This window comes from Pongo pygmaeus, chromosome 16 (assembly GCF_028885625.2).
Source record: "Pongo pygmaeus isolate AG05252 chromosome 16, NHGRI_mPonPyg2-v2.0_pri, whole genome shotgun sequence".
Taxonomy (NCBI): Eukaryota; Metazoa; Chordata; class Mammalia; order Primates; family Hominidae; genus Pongo; species Pongo pygmaeus.
In genome coordinates, this window is record NC_072389.2 from 83,854,530 (window position 1) to 83,873,206 (window position 18,677).

Sequence of the window (18,677 nt, forward strand, 5' to 3'; positions counted from 1 at the left end):
CTCTGTCCTACGCTATCAATAAATAAGTTTCCCAGCCATAAATAATGATAAGAACCTCCTCCTCATATGCCAGCTCCAGCCTCTGGTAGGTATGATACAAGGGGTGGCCCTACCCCCCCGGAATATACAAAATGTTACACAGATACTATGTGTACATTGGGGAACGGGGGCCACCCCAACAGCCCGAGCCATCACCTGCTCTACAGTTACCCCACTGTCCTGCCCCAGCTGCCTCTCTGAATAAGATGGGAGCCCCCTGAGGGAAAAGTTGCTTGGTGAGAGCAGGGAGGCCATCAGGCCTCCTCCGAACAAACCAGCTCCACCAGCCTCTGGCTCTTAAATAACAATCATCATCATACAGAAATTTAAGGACTCAGCCTTGGTCAGGTGGCAAAGGGTCTGTTTTTCTCCCGCCATTAGACAGGGGTCTTGTCTTGCTACCCTAATGGTAAAGGGGTGACTGGGAAGGGGTGGTTGGTACATGGTGGGGGCGCAGACTTCAGTCCCACTTCTCCAGGCTTATGCTGACAGAGGCCTGCTTTTATTTTTATCCCATGACTTAAAAAAAAAATCCCATAACTTCCTTTTCATAACTTTTAAAAATATTTTCATAAAACATTTTTCTAGTTTTTTCTCCACAACTTTGCCACAGCTTTTCCACAGCATTTTTTATCCCATAACTTTTTCATCCCACAACTTTTTTAAATTCCCATAACTTCTTTTTAGTTTATGTTCCTTTAATAAACACACTTGCATAGTTACATTACAATGTTTTAAAAATAAAAACCAATTATCTCATGCCAAGTGTACCCAGCATTTGCACAGTCTCAATACCTTTAATACTATAGTTTTCAAGACACATAAAATTTTAAGGCAAAAACAGCACTTTGCAACAATTTAATAATTTATTACATTACAGTAGCACCAGAGTAGCAGTCAATAATCCCACTTTAGACAAAAGTTTCAGTATTTCCATTATACATTCTGTTTACCGAATTCATAAATTGGTAAAAGTCATTCTAAGAAAACTTGGCAAATAAAGGTTTGGACTGGAATTGGCATCTCTTTCTCTACTCTTCCTTCCTCCAGTTTCTTTGTTTTAAATGACAGTATTCATATTTTAAAATGTTTTAAGTTATTTCAAAACATTAACATAGCAGTTACATTTTTGAATAGTTATATTATTTTTAAAGTGACTGTAAGATAAAGTTTCAGAGAAAGTATTATGGATAGGGCTGAGTTACATTTTCACATTTTCTAAAAATCAGCTTTGGTTTTAGAACTGATTTTTTTCATTTCTGGAAAACCTATCAGGTTTAATCAGATACTTTAAAAATAATGACCATATATTGCAATCTTTAAATAGATATTTTGATTCTTTACTTCCTGCAGAAATTCAAATTTATTCAGTTGAACTCACATTTTAAAATTCTATATTTCTGATGAACTCTAACCTTCTAATGTTGCCTTCTAAGCAAATTGAAAGCTGCCTTATACTGAATGAGGAAGAGAGCAAATACTTGGCTGAATGAGGTATTGCAAGACTGTGTGAGCTTTGAAGAAAGACTTAAGTTTTTGTCATAGGATTTCCATTCTTTTTAGCTTTTTCTGAAACATAAGACAAGATACCTACACAAAGAGTGGTATTTCAGTGAATACAGTACATTTATTTTCCAGATTGACATTCAGCTTAAATATGCCAGTATGTGACTTAATCCATAGGTACCTGATGAACACATTATTGTCAGATTGGTTACAGATGCTAAACGCTATCTGCAGGTCATTCCTAGTCATTTATCTTTATCAGGGTAAAAGTGAAGTGATTTGAAATATAAAAATTCCTTTGAAATAATTTATCAATGTATTAGGTAAACCCAGTTTCAGAATTATAAACAAAAACTGTTAGACCAAATAAGGTGGCTAATTAACAGTGGTACGATTTCTAGCCCGAGGGTTTAAAATGGACTTAAACTAACTGTCTTTCAAGTGAACTCAAATAATGCAAAAGTGGCAAGTTCACAAAATAGAAGGCAAGAACAGGACCTTAAGTCCATTTTAAACCCTCAGGCTAGAAATCGTACCACTGTTAATTAGCTACATTATTTGGTCTAACAGTTTTTCTTTATCATTCTGAAACTGGGTTTGTGTAATACATTGATAAATTCATACAATTTGGAAGAGCCAGTTGAAGTCACAATAACCCAATATTTGCACTCTTTCAGTGAATGCAGGCAAATCTGTTATTTCGTCTGTAAAATCGTATTATTGCTTTCCTATTAATGTCATATTTATAAAAGTATCATGAGGATGCCAAATGCTAAAAATGGAGATGGTCTAGCAACTAGAAATGCCCACCCCAGGGAGTGCACATACATCTCTCCCTACATCCTAATAATGTGACGTATTTTGGAACACAGACATTAGAACTTCATGAAGTTTTAACTGTTGATTCTTTCCCAAGCATCATAAAGTTATGATTTAGGCAATGTATGACTGAAATAAGTCATTCATCATGTATAGGCACATTAACATAAATATGGCACAAAATATGACTCTAAACAAACTGAGAGGTATAAAAACATATTTCACTCTTCGTAAAGAACTTTGTGAGGAAATATAACTCTGACTGTATAGACACTTTTCCTCATAATACTTTGACTTTCACAAACAGTAGATTGCACAGCAGCTTGTAAACATTTTAAGTTGCAAAAACTTGGCCTTGATTTTCATATGTAGTATAATACTGTCTACTAAAACTCCTTTTTGTTTCAACTGAGTACTGTCACATATATTGGTTTATAATAATGGTTGTTATTATTTTTAAAGTGTTTTCCATTCAAAGAAAAGAAGTAAATTCCTATGTCAGAGTAACCAATGTGGTTGAAGAATAGGTATTAGCCAGAGAGGTCTAGATGGTAAAAATCAATCTTCTAGCCTCAAAGAAGCTCCATGAACATAGAGGAAGGCCAAGTGTCACACAGCTTTCCTTCACTCGAATTCATTCTTGACTAGAGCCTGTATGCCTCTTCCAGGGACATTTAAACTCTTAAAGGATTTCTTATGATATTTACTAAACACATTAAGAAGAATGCCAACCAGTGCCCTTTTGTGTACTGGGACATATACTCATGTGATTAAAACAGGTAACATGAACTCTGACTTTAAAATGTATTGTAGATATAAATGCTCTAAGCTAGAAAAGGTTTTCCACATCCACAGTCAATGATGGGAGCCTTTCATTCCTCAGAAATAATCCCTTTTTAGGTCATCGAGAAAGGGTACAACTGCTGCAGCTCATGATGCAATATCTTCATGACCCCAGAGCACATACAAATCCTAAGGGAACCACCATAGTACAGCACTCATTCTTGGCACCAGAACAAATGAAACACTCTATCCTGCACACACCTGCCAGAGCAGGCCACTTTCCTCTTCTGTGAGATTTAAAAAGCTCCCCAAAATGTTCTTACTCCCATTTCCAATACACAAAAATAGGGGAAAGGCTGTTTTCAGTTCTTGGCCTTTAAACAACTCTAAATGTCAGTACTCACAGTGGCATATTACAAAATAATAAACAGTGCGCACTTGAGGGCAAACCACATATTGAGCTAATGAAGAGCTCACTGTGATTAGGATTCGATCAAACATAATAGCAGAACATAAGCACATTTTATCTGAATTCTGTAATGAATATACACGCTGCAATAACATTAAAAAAGCATGGCAGCCTATTCCAAACAAGCAAGAATAGTTTTGTGCAGATAGTGGGTCTTTGTGTGTTTGAACTCCCACCACCTAAGGGCAAACTTGATATGCATGCTAATGACCTACAATTATCAAATTAAAAAACAAAAATGCTAAAGGATGCCAGAGTGAACATCAGGGAAAGATCCACTCTCCCTTAACTTTTTACAAATAAATTTAAACTGTAAATTAGAAACACAAATCAATGTGAGTGGCTCTAACATTCAAATGGAGTAAAGGAACTGTGTAGGAGACCAACCCCATAACTTTGTGTTGTTGTTCTTTTAAATTTCTTGACCAGCTCTTAGATGATGATGATGTTTATCTCCCTGTTCTCGGCTGCCCGGTAAAAGAATGGCACGCAGGGTTTGCTGGGCAAGCCTGGGTGCTCCTGGGTGTCCTGCCTTACAGGAGGCAGCTGCACGATCTGCTGTGCAGAACCCTCCCTGGTCGCTGCTGGTGCAGGCTCCACACTGTCATCCAGGTTCACCTCATAAAAATCTTTGGAGAGAGGGAGGCGGAGGTCTGAGCACAGTGCTAGCCTCCCCTGCTCCTGCCTGCCCACCCCGCCTGAGGGCTGTACTCACCATCATGCTCACCAGCAGCCCCAAGTTCCTTGGGGCCTGGGGCCCCTGGAGTGGGCTCATCAGGAGGGTTCTGGGCAGTGGTGAGGAATTTGTCATGCCCCTCGTTGTAGTCGTCCCCAAGTGGCCACATCAGCTCCTGCATCTCCAGTAGATTTGCCTGAATGGAGGGGTGCTCAGCTGCCACTCCAGAGCCAGCACCAGCACCCATGCCAACCCCCACCCCCACAAAGATGTTGCACACCCTACCTTTGTTTCCTCCTCGTTCTGGGCCAGACTGATGACATCCTCCATCTCCTGGTGCCGTGTGTTTGGCACTGCCCCCTGGCTGTCATATACGGTGATGTACTCTCCTGCGAGAGGACACGGCTCAGACACTGGGGCCCCTCCGATGGCCCTGCAGCTCCCCCTGCCATGCCCTGGCCTCCCGCTCACTCATGCCATCTGTCGCTCCAGAGAGCTGGATGAATCCAATCTCTAGTTTTTCCACCTGCTCCTTCCTGTCTGCCTTCTCCTTCCGGAGGTCCATAAAGCCACTCTGGAGCCAAAATAATGGGGTCACATCTCGGGACATACCTGTCCTGCCCCGCCCCCACTTTTCTTGGCCCATGCCAGGACTTACCTTCACCTTCTCCATGGCCTCCTTCAGGGCCCAGTACCTCTCCCCACACACAAACTCACCCCCAGTCCCTGGGACTGAGGCCTCTGCCTCTGGCTCCTTCCAGGCCGAGGCCACCAGATGAGCCAGGTGTGGGCAGCACAGCCTTCACAACTTCTGCTGCCCACATAGCCATGCCTGCTCCTCCTGGGAACTGGCTCCAGCGGAGTTGAAAAATGCCACTTGAAGGCAAGAGGTGAGTATTCTTGTAGGGGCATACACAGAACAAATGGGGCAGGGAGGTGGAGCACAGCCCCTTCCCTTGGGGCCTCAGAGAGTGCACCTGTTGGCCACAGGTGACAAGGTGTCTGACCACTGGCTCCTGGAAGGGGTGAGGGGCCAGAGCAATCAGAAGGCGGGAAAACCAAGAGCATAAGGGGGTCTGGGAGGGACCACAGAGGAAGGTGGCAAAGCGGGGCAGGGGAAGTCAGGCTCACCGTGGCCTCCCGGCTCTCCAGGTCTTCTGGGATGTTTGGCATGGGCTGAGGCACCTCCTCCTCCTCACTGTCCAGATGTCGTGCTCCATCTCCTGTGGGGAGGTGGCCAGAGGGGTCCTCAGACAACCCAACAAGGGAGGTACTGTGGGCCCACCTCTGTCCCCACCCTGACCGTGTAACCCTGAGCCAGCCCTTCCGCAAAGGGGAATGAGCTGCTGTTCTTGATTTTTCCTTTTCAGAACCAAGATCTTGCTATATTGCCCAGGCACAGTCCCACTACTGGTCAGTGCAGAAGTTCTGACCTTCTCCCTTTCTGATCTGGGCCAGTTCACTCATCCTTAGGCAACCTGGTGGCCCCTGCTCCCAGGAGATCACCATATTGATGCCGAACTTAGTGCAGACACCCGGTTGGCATAACGACCAGCTGTTCTAAAGGTCTCTTCCAACCCCTCAGTCCTGTGATGCTAACAGTCCCCCATTCTTCCTGGGGCTCTCTCCTCTTCCTCTGAGTGGTCTCCTGTACCTTCTCCAGGGAGAGCCATGAGGCTCAACTGGGTCTCCAGCTGTTGGTTCTGCTGGCTGGCAGCTTCTAGGTGCTCCTAAGGGGATGGAAAACAGAGTGAGAAGGCACAGAAGTTGCCAAGTCATCCCCCTCGGGGTCCCGTCCTCAGCAACTCCCTCCCCTGGGTCTCCTGCAGCTTTTGGCAGGCCATCTCAGCCACCGCGTTGCCCCAAGCTTCCTGCTGCTGCAGCTGGTCCACGAGCTGGGTCTGCAGCAGTAACTGCCTGTGCAACGCCTTCTTCTCAGAGGTCAGCTGCTGATAGGTGGCCACCTACTGCTGCAGGTGACCCAGGTACTAATCTCACTGCTGATGCAGACTCTGAGACTCTTGGCTCTTCAGCTCCACCTGCAGGAAGACCCTGGGCATGAGGGTATGTGGTGGCTGGCTTCCAGATTCTGGACCCATTAACAGGGTAGCCAGGGCACTGTGGGGCTCTGTCACCTGCCGAGGACCCCTGTCCCTTTCTCTAGGCCTAAGAGGCTTCCTCCCTTGCCTAGAACCCCATACCTCCTTCCCCAGCCTCAAATCTCATGTTCTTCTTCCCTCAATTTAAACTGTAGACCACAGACTGGTGGAAAAGCAGAGGGAGCCAACCACCATCTGCTAAGTGTGCTATATGCCTAATGCTTTCCATGTATTCTCTCATTCAATCCTCAGCACCTCTGCAAGGAAAATGCTAACTTCCTTTTGAAGTTAAAGAAACAGAGACTTAGAGATGAACAGTAGTTGAATGGTGACCAGTGGAACCCAGGCCAGAATCCAGTTTGAATCTAAGGAGGCTTTTTTGTTTTGTTTTGAGACAGTGTCACTCTGTGGCCCAGGCTGGAGTGCAGTGGTGCAGTCTCAGCTCACTGCAACCTCCACCTCCTGGGCTCAAGCGATTCTCGTGCCTCAGCCTCCTGAGTAGCTGGGATTACAGGCATGCACCACCATGCCTGGCTAATTTTTTGTTGTTGTTGTAATTTTAGTAGAGGTGAGGTTTCGCCATGTTGGCCAGGCTGGTCTCAAACTCCTGAACTCAAGTGATTCTCCTGCCTCAGCCTCCCAAAGTGCTGGGATTACAGGTGCGAACCACCATGCCTGGATAAGGAGCCTCTTATCACTGTCTCTTCCCCTATGATTGGGCGGCTCCATGCATCTAGCTAGGATGATGATGTCCAGATCTGGGAGGAGCCCAGGGCTACCCACCTCTAAAAGTCAGAGGGCAGGAAGCAAGAAATAGTCATAGGGCTGCCCTGGAGGGTCCTGGGGTCACCTGCCCCCCAGCTGGAGCTGCCTTTGGCCTGGCACCTCCCCTCCCCAGAGGCTGGTGCCCACCTCCCAGCCCTTCTTGGATGGGGTGGAGGTTACCATCTTCTTCACATTGTCTAGCTTCTCCTGCAGCTCCTTTACGTGCTGCTGCAATTGCAGTGCACTCTTGTTCTCATTGTTCTGCACAGAGAGATGCAATCAGCTTCCATCTACTGCAGCTGGAGACACCAGAACTTGGTGTCTGCCTCCCATGTCACCGGGAAGGGTGGAGGCAGGATAGAAAAATCATCCCTTCTCCCCCACAGCCATCAGAGCAGGGCCTGATGAGCTGTAGCTCACAGGTGCCTTTAGAAGTACCATTTCATGTGAGGGCTACACTGCCCCATTTTACAGGTGGGGAAACAAAGGCCTGGAGGGATAGGGATGAGGGCAGGCTCCCCAGGTGGGGCAACCCACCAGATCCTTGAAGCTGCACTGTGGCTCAGCCAGCTGCTTGTCGAGCTTGTGGTTCTGGGAGAGCATGAGCCTCTCCTGCTTTCGCAGCCTCTCCTCCTGCTTTTGTAGCCTCTCCTCCTGCTTTTGTAGCCTCTCCTCCTTCTTCCACAGTCTCTCCTCCTGGTCCCACAGCCTCTTTTCCTGCTTTCGCAGCCTCTCCTCCTCCTTTCGCAGCCTCTCCTCCTGCTTGCGTAGCCTCTGCTCCTGCTTTCGCAGCCTCTCACCCTGCTCCCCTAGCGTCTTCTGCTGCTCCTGAAGCGTCTCATTTTGTTCACACAGTCTCTTCTGCTCCCACACCCTCCACTCCTTCTGCTCTCGGAGCATCTCCTCCTGCTCCTGGAGTCTCTGCTTTTGTTCCTTGCTCAAGAGACTCAAGGCCTGATTGTTTTCCACCTGGGATTGGAGCTTTCCCTCCAGACCCTCCACTTCCTGCCTCAGGTGTTTGGCCTCATCTTGTAGCTGTTCCACCAAAGAGGTCACTGCTGGGGGCGCCAGGGATGGGGGCTCAGCTGAGAAACCAAGCAGACAATAAGGGCCTCTGGATTCCCCACCCCCTCCCCACCACCAAAAAAAACCCTCCTCTTGATGCACAGCTCTTCTCAGGCTTCCCAAACTTGGTCTCACTGCTAATGATTCCTCGCACCCGATGGTAGCCAATTTCCAAGCCACTTTCACATAGAGAGCACTGTGGGTGGCTGAAAATGGGCACTCCTCCCTCTTTGCTGATGGGGACCCTGAGGCTCATGGAGATGACAAAACTTGCCGTCTATTGGCACAGACCTCTTTCCCTCTGCCTCAAAGCCCTTCCATCCGCCCACCTCCCTGGGACATTCTAGGCCACCCCTACAGACCTCTGATGACAGTCCTGCTCCCAGGTCACACCAGCCCCATCTTACCCATCTGGTTTTGGAGTTCAGACAAGCTCCTCTCCAGCTCCTGTATCCGATGTATGTCACTCTTCTTCTCTTCCTTCAATGTGCGAGCCTGCCCAAAGCACAGGGGAAAGGGCCCTGGAGAGAGGGGCTGGTGGCTGGACAGGCTACCATCTCCCTCTCTGCCCCCATCTCCACAAAGCCCAGACCCAAGACCACCTCTGGCTGTACTATTCCCATTTTACAGATGCCCAGAAAGATCCAGTGACCTATCTAAGGTGGGGGCTGAGGGGTCAGATCTCACCTCCACCGACATTTTCCGCATCCTCTCTTGCCACCGGGCCCTCTCTCCTTTTATGTGTTCAGCGTATTCGTCTTTCTGTAGCTGGACTTGTTTTAATGACTCTGTCACCTGCAAGAAATGGGCACAGAAGTTAGGAAGGGCTGTCACTGGTCCTCACCTGCTCCTGGCCACCTGGGGTCATCTTCCTTCCACATCCCTCCCTCTGCAAAGCCTCACCTGTGTCACATGTGTGTTCAGCAGTGCCCGCTCCTTTATGGTCTGCTGTAACCGCCGCTTGAGGACCGCTTCACTGCAGCTCGAGGACTGGATGGTGAAGAGTGAGAAGTTTTGATCTGGGGAGCCCAGGCAGTGCCCCTTAAAAGGGCTAGGGCTAGGCTCAATATACAACTTGGTTAGTAAAGATCAAGGCATTTCCAAGCCCATGGCCTGGTTATTAAAAGAACTCAGTAAAGTTGGAAGGGACAGAGAAAGAGATCAAATTTACAGCTGGCTAACAGAGGCCCAGAGAGATCAGATAATATTGCTGTTGTTATTACTGTTATTGCTACCACTGTTTGAGCCGTCATGGAGTGCTTCACCAGGTTCCATGCTACAAGCCCATTTCATCCTCACAAACACCATGTGAGACAGTTACTAGGATTACCTCTATTGTGTAGATGAAAAACATCGAGTGTTCCAGGTTAAGTGCTTGCTTAAGATCACTTAGACAGAGCTGGGATTTGAACACCCCGGTCTATCCTGTTCCCTAAGCCCATTTTTCTTGCTGGGGATGGGGGCACAGATAGGAAGGGGGTAATTAAACTTTTGTTCACTTTTTGAAAGGATGATACATTCATATAGTCCAAAACTCAGAAGGTACAGAAGGGAGGTGTCTCCCAGGCACCCTTTACTCTCTCCTGAGTTTTTTATGAATTCTTGCAGACATGTTTTTGTATATTATCATAGTACACACACACACAAACACACACACACCACACACCCCGTTTCTGTCTCTACAGAAACGGTAACATACTAAAGGTACTCTTCTGTACCTTCACAGAACAACTACCCAATACCCCACCTAGGACTTGGCCAAGGCCACAGCCAGGAAAGGGCAGGGCAGGCACTTGGCCTCTGAGCTCTGCATCCAGTGCTCACTCCCAACAGTGCCCCCCAACTCACCCACAGCAGCTGACTCAGCCCCAGGCTGCCTCTAACAACCCTACACAAAAGCAGTGAGAAATGAGCATGCTGCCTTATGGGCAGGACACTCCATCCTGCAGAAGGGACCTTTAGGCTCACTCCTCCATCTGGGAAGCCAGGCTGCCAGGTGATGGGGCAGCTGGTTGGACTCACCCTGTCCTCTTCCTGCTGCTGTGTAGACACAGCACAGAGAGCCCGCTCCAATTCTTGAATACGCTGTAAGGAGTATTGCAGGCGGCCAGCCAGATCCTTGGACTCTTCTGTAATGAGAGAGGTTGAGATGGGGCCCAAAGGACTCCCCCTAAAGACCTGTCAAAGTGCCAGGTTGAAGGATGATGGGGTGCCCAGTTTCCCACCTTCGAAGTGTTGGGCAGCACGTTTAGTATGGTATAGGGTGGTCTTCAAGTCTGCCTTTTCCAGTGTGAGGATGTTGATTGTCTGGAATTGAACGTTTGGGAGAAAAGCCAAGCAAATGCTGAAAGAGAAGGAAAGACACATTCTCCAGAGGACGGGATAAAGCTCCCCAACCCCCACTCACCTCCAACTGCTCCGTTTGTGCTTTGTGTATTTCATTGTTTGCTTTCTTTGCCTATAGGAAGAGGAAGACAGAGCTCTTACAATGGGGAGGCAGAGATGGAACAGCAAGAGACATGGCCCCAGAATGCCACCAATGCCCCAGGACAGGGCCTCCAATGTCCCAGGACAGGCCCACCCATGGGACCAGGTTATCAGGGACCCTGTGGGGATGGGGTGGAATCTGAGGGGTGAGCCTTCTTCCCCAGGCTGGGAGTGGGCAAGTCGAGATTGGCGCCTCTACATCTGAGTGCCCCCCAAACCCAGCAGTCATGTTGTGAGCAAAGAAATCACGTTACTTCTTCCAGCTGATGTTCCACTTCTTTCTTCTGCTCTTTCTGTGGGGAGAGTCAAATTCAGGTGACTGAGAGTGGCCCCCTCAACTCTATTCCCCAGACCAGGAAGCGGTAGGCAGGGACCAGGAATGGATTTTAAAGGCAACATTCTCAGACCCAATGGCAATACAAACTGGCCAACGCTCCTCAAGCTCCCAAGGACAGAGGATTTGAGTCTTTGTTGGTTTTTGCCCACAGCCACAGAACTCAAAGTCTGAATCTGGATTCTCTTGAAAGGACAGTAACATAAACCTCTAGAGAGGGAGTCTCAGGAAGGCCCACCCTTCTGCCAGCTTGTGATTTAGAAAGGTGCCTTCATTCAACAAACTTACTGAGCACGTATGGGCCAGCTATAGTTCTTCACAGCAGATATAGGATGGAAAAGGACAGACAGGAGCCCTTGGCCCTCAGGTTTCCATTCTAAGGGCCTTTAAATCTCAGACTCTCAGAGCTAACAGGGACCTTTGATGCTCTACCTCCTCCAGAAACACGAGCCCAAGGAGGACAGGTGGCTTGTCCAGACTCAAAGCAAATTAGGGACTGAGTCAGGGCAGAAATACAGGGCCTCTGACAACCAGTCAGTCTAGCGCTTCCCTGAGAGGTGACAACCCCAGGGCATGTGTGGCAAGGACTGGAGCAGGGGTGTCTGGAGAAGAGAGAGTTGGCAAAGAGGGCAGCGACAAAAGAGCCATGCTGCATGCTCCTTGCTCTGGGGTCCCTCCCGGTGAGGCCTGTGTCCTCCAGCTCCCCATTTGCCATTGGCAACAGGGTCCCCCAGCCCCTTTCTTCAGGGCCCCAAGGGGAAACTAAAGCCCAGCATTGGCAGTGTGGAATCAGGGGACCCCACTGGACTCTTACCAATGATTCTATGTTTTCATTGAGTTGATGGATAGTCATGGAGCTTGACTCCAGGGCTACTGCTAGTCCTTGGTACTGGCTCTGAGGCACATGCAGAGAGGAGGAGTTGGAAGAGGACTGTGGGGAGAGGTAAAGAGAACAATCATTAGGGCTGGGGTGTATGTGGGCTGTCTCAGCTGGCAGAGGGTCACCCAGCCCCCACTGTGAGAGGAGGTTGGAGGGCTGGCCTGCAAAGTCACTGCACCTCGGCCCAGGGCCTCTTACTTCCAGATCCTTCAGGGTAACAGATGATGCAGGAGTAATAAAAATGAGAAATTTAAAAAAAAGAACTTACATGGGAAATAGTTATGTATATAGAGAAAGTATAAAAACAGCAAGAAGCCAGGCACAGTGGCTCACACATGTAATTCCAGCAGTTTGGGAGGCTGAGGCGAGTGGATCACTTGAGGTCAGGAGTTCAAGACCAGCCTGGCTGACATGGTGAAACCTCATCTCTACTAAAAATACAAAGATTAGCCAGGCATGGTGGCAGGTGCCTGTAATCCTAGCTACTCAGGAGGCTAAGGCGAGAGAATCGCTTGAACCCAGGAGGCAGAGGTTGTAGTGAGCCGAGATCACACCACTCCACTCCAGTCTGGGTGACAGAATGAGACTCTGTCTCAAAAAAAAAAAAAAAAAAGCCCAAATCCCACATGCCTGCTCTGTACGTTATTCCCAAATTACTTTTAAACTTTTAGGTGTCACCATTTCCAAGATGATAAAAGATGTGGAGAAGGAAAAACCCCATCAATCAAGCAGGTGAAGAAGCAGACAGAAACATGCTGAAGGTTAATGGCAGCAACATAAAACAAGGCAGAGGCCAAGTATCCCCCAAGCCAGAGAAGCCTCAGGGCCATGCACAGCTGGAGACAGCAAGCCAGAGGGGGGTCTTGGCACTGCCTCACCTTCCACTTGTCCAATGGGAGAGTGCTACCCCATTGGAGTGGTTAAGGTTGGACACCGGCACCTTCAGAATGTCCTGAATCTACAGGAGGTGACAAGGGAAAAACAAGGGCAGGGGGAGAAAGACAGAAGTGGCTTAGAGAGAAGTAAGAAAGTCAGGGTAGGAGGAAGATGTGGGTTCAGGAAAAGGAAACGCTGAAGAAGAGCAGAGGAGATTAAAACCATGGCCTGTGCCATTCTTCCAAATGGCCACCTGCTGCCTTGCCAGGGGCAGGAACAAATAGATGGAAAAGTCTCCTGAGTGATGCAGTCACAGAGTGGAGTCAGCTGACCAACACAGCTCTTAATATGCTCACTGGACCCCTCTCCTCAGGCCCAGGACATGGGTGATGAATCTGGTGGAGCTCCAGACCTCCACCTCCGTTAAAAAAAAACAGACTCCTGAGTAAGAGTTCACCTGAACTAAGGGGACTCCAGCTAAAAAACAAGTTTGAAAGACACTGATCTTATCCACTATCATCTTACAGAGGAGGAAACTGAGGCCCAGCAGAAGAAGTGATTTTTCTGTGGTCACCCAGCAAGCTGGTGGCAAGTTAGAGCTTCTCTTCCTCCTAGGGCCTGGGGCTCTCCTCACCACACCCTGGGCCCCCTTCAGTGACTCCTAATGGGACAGCCTGATGGCAAGTGGCTGTACTCATTAGCCCAGCTTCCCCTTGAGAGTGGGGATCAGGAAAATCAAACAGCAATGACCATTTCCTGGGTATCCTGGGTGTTTACAGCAGGCCACATACTAGCGGTTAACATGAAAACAAAAATAATAAGGAATCTCATTTAAACTTCACAAATGGAAGTCAAAGAATACTACCCCTATTTTACAGATGTGAAAAGAGAGGCCCAAAGAGCTCAAGCAACCTGCCATAAATCAGATCCCTAGCAGATGGAGAAGCAGGATTCAAACCCAGAATTCTTAACCAGTACCCAGCAATCTCAACAATTACCCTCTACTGACCCTTGTGCCCCCTGTCCCCAGGAGCCTGGCCAGCCAAGACTCACATCCCCAGGTGAATGGCAACCACCAGAAGTGGTTGTCTCAGGGCTACTGCCAGTTTTTTTCTTTTTTATCTTCGCTCCTCTTGCAACACCAGGGCTGCTCCTCTGCTGATATTCTTTTAGCTGTGGGAAAGAAGAGTAGTAATACACATGAGAACTACCAGCCCCTACAGCCACACCCTCCTTGCAGTTTTTGCAAAATACTCTTATACACCATCTGATTTAATGCCACCAACAACTGTACAAGGTGTTTTCACAATCACTTAGTGATTGACAGGGATGGATATTATGGCTAAAAAAAAAAGTGGGGGGGCAATAATGGAACTTAAACTCAGTCTTCTGACTCCAAGCTCTGGGGTTTTGCCATGAATCAGCAGCTGCCTGCGACCAAATCCAGAGGCAGACGTAGAAAAGTCAACATTACATAGGCAGGAACTACACGCTGTGTGGTTTAGAGTCATACATCCTCACATGTCTGTTAGTGTGAGGAAGTGCACCAATATCTCTCACACTTTTATATCAATGTGTGCTCATGGCAGAAGGCAGCTTTTTTGTTAAATCTGGGAATTTATCAGAAAGCGGACAACCCAAGTCTCATTTCAGAGAGAAGTCTGGTATACTCTTAGAAACCTAAGTAAGGGTCATCCCTAAGTAAATTAATGTTTTTTCTCTCTCAAGAGAATCAAGGGAAACTGATGCTTCAGAAAGATCTCCCACATTCATCCTGTGGCACTCAATGTGCTCCAAGTTGAGATGATATGAGGAAGAGTCAAGCTGTCAAGTTCAGTTTCCCAAGATCTATTCCATAGAAGGTGAGCAAATCTCACTTCAGAGACCACTGACTGAAGGGCAGTCTGGTCCCAGAACCATGGAGAATTAGAATATGAGGTGGAGAACTCAGAAAAAAATGTTTAAGTCTCTCTGGAGAGTAGAAGCCTGGGAGAAAACCAAACCAAACCCATTCTCCCATTACCACCCAGAGATACTGTCAACGTTTTGAGCTCACAGGGGAAGTGTAGGCTTTTCACACTGTCGATGTCTATGTGAAGGGAGTAAGGCAGCCTGAAACCTCTTGCTCCTAGGTCCCATAGTCCCCATTTCCCTTCTAGCTGCAAATTTGTGCTGTGACCAGAGGTACCAGAAGTGGGGTGAGAATGCTTAGGGGACTGGGTTGTTAGATCAAAGTCCGGTCTTGCAGCAGTAATGACAGTTCCTAGGGGGACTGTGACATCACTACATTCCACTCCTCCTGGGGGTGGGGGGAACCACATCAGTGCAATGGCTGAGTTGCTGCTCCACGATGGGGGAGGGAGGTGTAGGGCTGGCACCCGGGTCCTTGAAGATTCATCCATTCCAGAGAGCCCAGGGAGGTTGGGCTTGGGTCAACAGGAGGGGAGAGCAGAGTCTGCTCAGGGAACCCCAGGAGTCACCAGCCCAAAGTCACCCAGGGATGACTGGCGATGCTGGGGGGTTGGGGCTGGGGGACCCAGGTCCTTGGAGAGGTGAGCCCAAAGAACCCAGGGAGGTTGGGCTTGGGGCGGCAAGATGTGAGGGCTGAATATGGAGCAGGGAGCCCCAGCAGTCACCCACCCAAAGTCACCCCAGGGTGATTGGTGAGGGCAGAGGCTGGGCTGCTGGCTGAAGGGGCGGGGCTGACTGACAAGACTTTGGTGGGGGGAGCCCAGAGGTGCCGGGGTAGGGGGACCCAGCCCGGTGTGCCTCAGGAGTGGTATGGACTCTGGGAGTGGTCTTGTCATCGGAGGGGATCTCCGGCTAGGTTGGGGGGCCATGACCTTTTTCTTGGCTTTTTACCTTTTTCTTGGCTGCTGCCAATTTGTTCTGTCGAGTTTCTTCTAACATCATGGGGTGGGGAGGGCCGTAGGGTTGGGGCCACATCAGCGAACACCTCCAGTCACCTGCCAGGCTGCTGTGTGACTGAGCCAGAGGAGTCGTAACCAGGACCACACTGGAATGCAGAATAGGGGTGTGGCCTTAATGCTCCAATCCCATTGGTCAATGAGAAAGATGCAAGGGAGAGGAGGCGTGGCCAGACAGCAGTGTGTCCAGAGGAACCTGTGACATCACAAGGAAAGCTGCGCATGCCACTGCTGTCCCCGCCCTCTTGGGGAGAGGGGCGGGGCCTGCCTACTCTGGGAGAGGGGAGGGCCGGTTTTTGCTTTAAAATGTTAGAAATAAACTTTAAAAAATACATGTGTTCATAGTTTATATATATGTGTGTCAGTGTGTGTGTGTCTACATGTTCCTCCAGAGCTGTCTTCATTATCCAGCTTCTATGCGTGGTCTGTGACTTTGGCCTATATTTTTCATCTTCAGATGGAGTATAAGAAGTACCAGTATTACCCCAGTTAAGACACAAATCCTATAAAAATGGAAAATCCATAGCATGTTTGACGATTAATGAATGAAGTGGACTACGTTATTCAACATTCCAATAAGGTAAAATAATCACAATGATTTCTCTGTTTTGGAAAAAACATTTCTCTTATTCTCCTACATTATTAAGATTTTTTAAAAAACAAGAAACATGTCTAATATCTTTAAAAACACAAAGCTTTTGGGCTGGGTGTGGTGGCTCACACCTGTAATCCCAGCACTTTGGGAGGCCTAGGTGGGTGGATCACTTTAGGTCAGCCTGGCCAACATAGTGAAACCCCATCTCTACTCGAAATACAAAAACTGGCCAGATGTGGTGGTGGGTACCTGCAATCCCAGCTACTTGGGAGGCTGAGGCAGGAGAATCACTTGAACCCATGAGGCGGAAGTTGCAGTGAGGCAAGGTCACGCCACTGCACTCCAGCCTGGGTGACAGACTGAGACTCCATCTCAAAAAAAAAATAGCCAAAAATAAATAAAAACACAAAGCTTTCCATTTAATAAGCACTCAAAGCTCTTTACTGGTTTAAAGCATATACAAGGCCTATTTTTCTAGAATCACCTGGCCTCTCTAGGCCTTGCAAATGAAACTGAATTTCTCACTTGATACTTGGCTATGACTTGCAATCGTGAAAACCAAGAATTGTGTTATGTCACTGTGTATTGCTTGTTACCCGAATTCCACACTAGGCTGGGATCAAGGGTTGAATGTTTCATCATTTGCTCCATAACCTGTGAGCTTCTTTTCCTACACCAAACTAAGCTTTGTTCTAGAGTTCTACAATTTACAGTTAGTAGACAAGAGTGGTTCTCAAAAATGTAGTCTCTGGACTAGCAGCACCAGCAGAACCTGAGACCTTTTTATAAGTGCAAATTCTCAGGCCCCACCCTGGACATGGTGAACCAGAAACTCTGGAGTAGGGCTCAGCAATCTGTGCTGCAGTCATCCCTCCATGTGTTCAAGAACCTCTGGCATACAGCAGGTAGAAAAATGTGTTTCCTTCTGTAGGTCAAAGCCAGGGATACCTTTTGTTCTGTCTTGATATGAAACAATGACATGCAATTAAAAGACATAAATCTCCTTCCTGCTCCCACCCTCCATCCAATGTGTTTTATTTTCATGAGTTAAATAAGAAAACAAATGACAATCAGAGATTCAGCCTAAAAGGTATATTTACAAGTGTCAGTTCTCATCCAGCCTGATCTCATACAATACCATTTACACCCTCTTACCTCTCAAGTTTTTTAAAAAGTGTCTTCACAATGTAAGTCTCAGGCACACTAGCAGTTCTATAATAAAACACCAAGTAGATCGGAATGTCCAAACTTACTAGAGAAGAAAAGTAGAATCACTGGCTGTATTTTCAAATTGCATTCAACAGGAAATGTAAGTTTTGAATTCTTTCCACCTTCACACTTCCAAGTTAATAGCATTAAATCAGAATACTCCATTCTTCCAAAGCCTCTAGCCAGGCAAAGTTTTACTGTATTACTTCTTGCTTTCAATGGATATAAAGCAGAGTCCTGCTAGGCACATTTTATATACCTGCAAAGATGCAGAAGTAAACAGTTCCATTTATTCAATATTAAAACAAAAGTCCTGCAAACCTCGGATGGTGAGTGTAATACTTCAGCACTAGCACCAAAGCCTCAAATATAAAAAGATACCAAGATCACCACTAGCAAACAAAATGAGCTCTCGGCCGGGAGCAGTAGTTCACGCCTGTAATCCCGACACTTTGGCAAGCCAAGGTGGGAGGATCACTTGAAGTCAGGAGTTCAAGACCAGCCTGGGCAGCATAGTGAATTTGCATCTCTACAAAAAATTTTAAAAATTAGCTGGGCGTGGTGGCACACACCTGTAGTCCTAGCTACTTGGGAGGCTGAGGTACGAAAATTGCTTCAGCTCAGGAGTACAAGGCTGTGGTAGCTATGATCATGCCACTGCACTCCAGCCTGGGTGACAGAGCAAGATCAAGAAAATTACAGTCTGTCCTGCTCTTGTTTATGTTAAAATGCTTTCAATCAGTAGGATAAAAATTAAGTGAAATGTGACTCGGGAGCTTGGCCAGAAAATAGGCAATGGAGAAACAGGCACTTCCCACGAGAATAAAAATGACCAATAAGCATATAAAAAAGATTCAGGGCCGGAGCTGTGGCTCACGCCTGTAATCCCAGCACTTTAGGAGGCCAAGGCGGGTGGAACACCTGAGGTCAGGAGTTTGAGATGAGCCTGACCAACATGGTGAAATCCCATCTCTACTAAAAAATACAAAAATTAGCCAGGCATGGTGATGGGCATCTGTAATCCCAGCTACTCAGGAAGCTGAGGCAGGAGAATCGCTTGAACCCAGGAGGCAGAGGCTGCAGTTAGCCGAGATTGCACTGTTGCACACCAGCCTGGGCCATACAGCAAGACTCCATCTCAAAAAAAA

The 18,677-nt window shown here is 47.6% G+C and overlaps 1 protein-coding gene across 10 annotated transcripts; it reads right to left on the bottom strand.

Annotated features, from left to right (window-relative positions):
* Positions 1–3,595: 3,595 nt before the first annotated feature.
* On the bottom strand, positions 3,596–17,692 carry LOC129013984 (golgin subfamily A member 6C-like). Of its 10 annotated transcripts, none has more exons than XM_063652803.1 (19): positions 17,574–17,692; positions 15,661–15,814; positions 13,852–13,971; positions 11,857–11,937; positions 10,963–11,001; positions 10,629–10,679; positions 10,447–10,528; positions 10,244–10,350; positions 9,125–9,211; positions 8,909–9,016; positions 8,629–8,716; positions 7,694–8,241; positions 7,337–7,417; positions 5,947–6,022; positions 5,424–5,515; positions 4,764–4,866; positions 4,578–4,681; positions 4,332–4,488; positions 3,596–4,245 (listed from the first exon to the last, which is right to left on the bottom strand). In XM_063652803.1, exons 1-19 carry the CDS (start codon positions 17,615–17,617, stop codon positions 4,049–4,051), a joined length of 2,319 nt encoding a protein of 772 aa, XP_063508873.1. In that variant the 5' UTR covers positions 17,618–17,692; the 3' UTR covers positions 3,596–4,048. The 10 variants fall into 10 exon arrangements, with proteins under 10 accessions (XP_063508873.1, XP_054306809.1, XP_054306811.1 ...); XM_054450834.1 differs by having other exon boundaries at positions 5,010–5,515; positions 7,304–7,417; XM_054450836.1 differs by having other exon boundaries at positions 7,304–7,417; positions 7,694–8,214; positions 11,857–11,973.
* Positions 17,693–18,677: the final 985 nt, after the last annotated feature.

Coding starts and splice junctions, on each gene's coding strand:
- LOC129013984 (XM_054450830.1), bottom strand. CDS start 17,617: ATGCAATTTGAAAATACAGCCAGTGATTCTACTTTTCTTCTCTA. Junction 8,717..8,908: donor TGCGGAAAATGTCGGTGGAG/GTGAGATCTGAC, acceptor TGCTTTGGGCAG/GCTCGCACATTGAAGGAAGA. Junction 8,242..8,628: donor TGAACTCCAAAACCAGATGG/GTAAGATGGGGC, acceptor TTGGTTTCTCAG/CTGAGCCCCCATCCCTGGCG.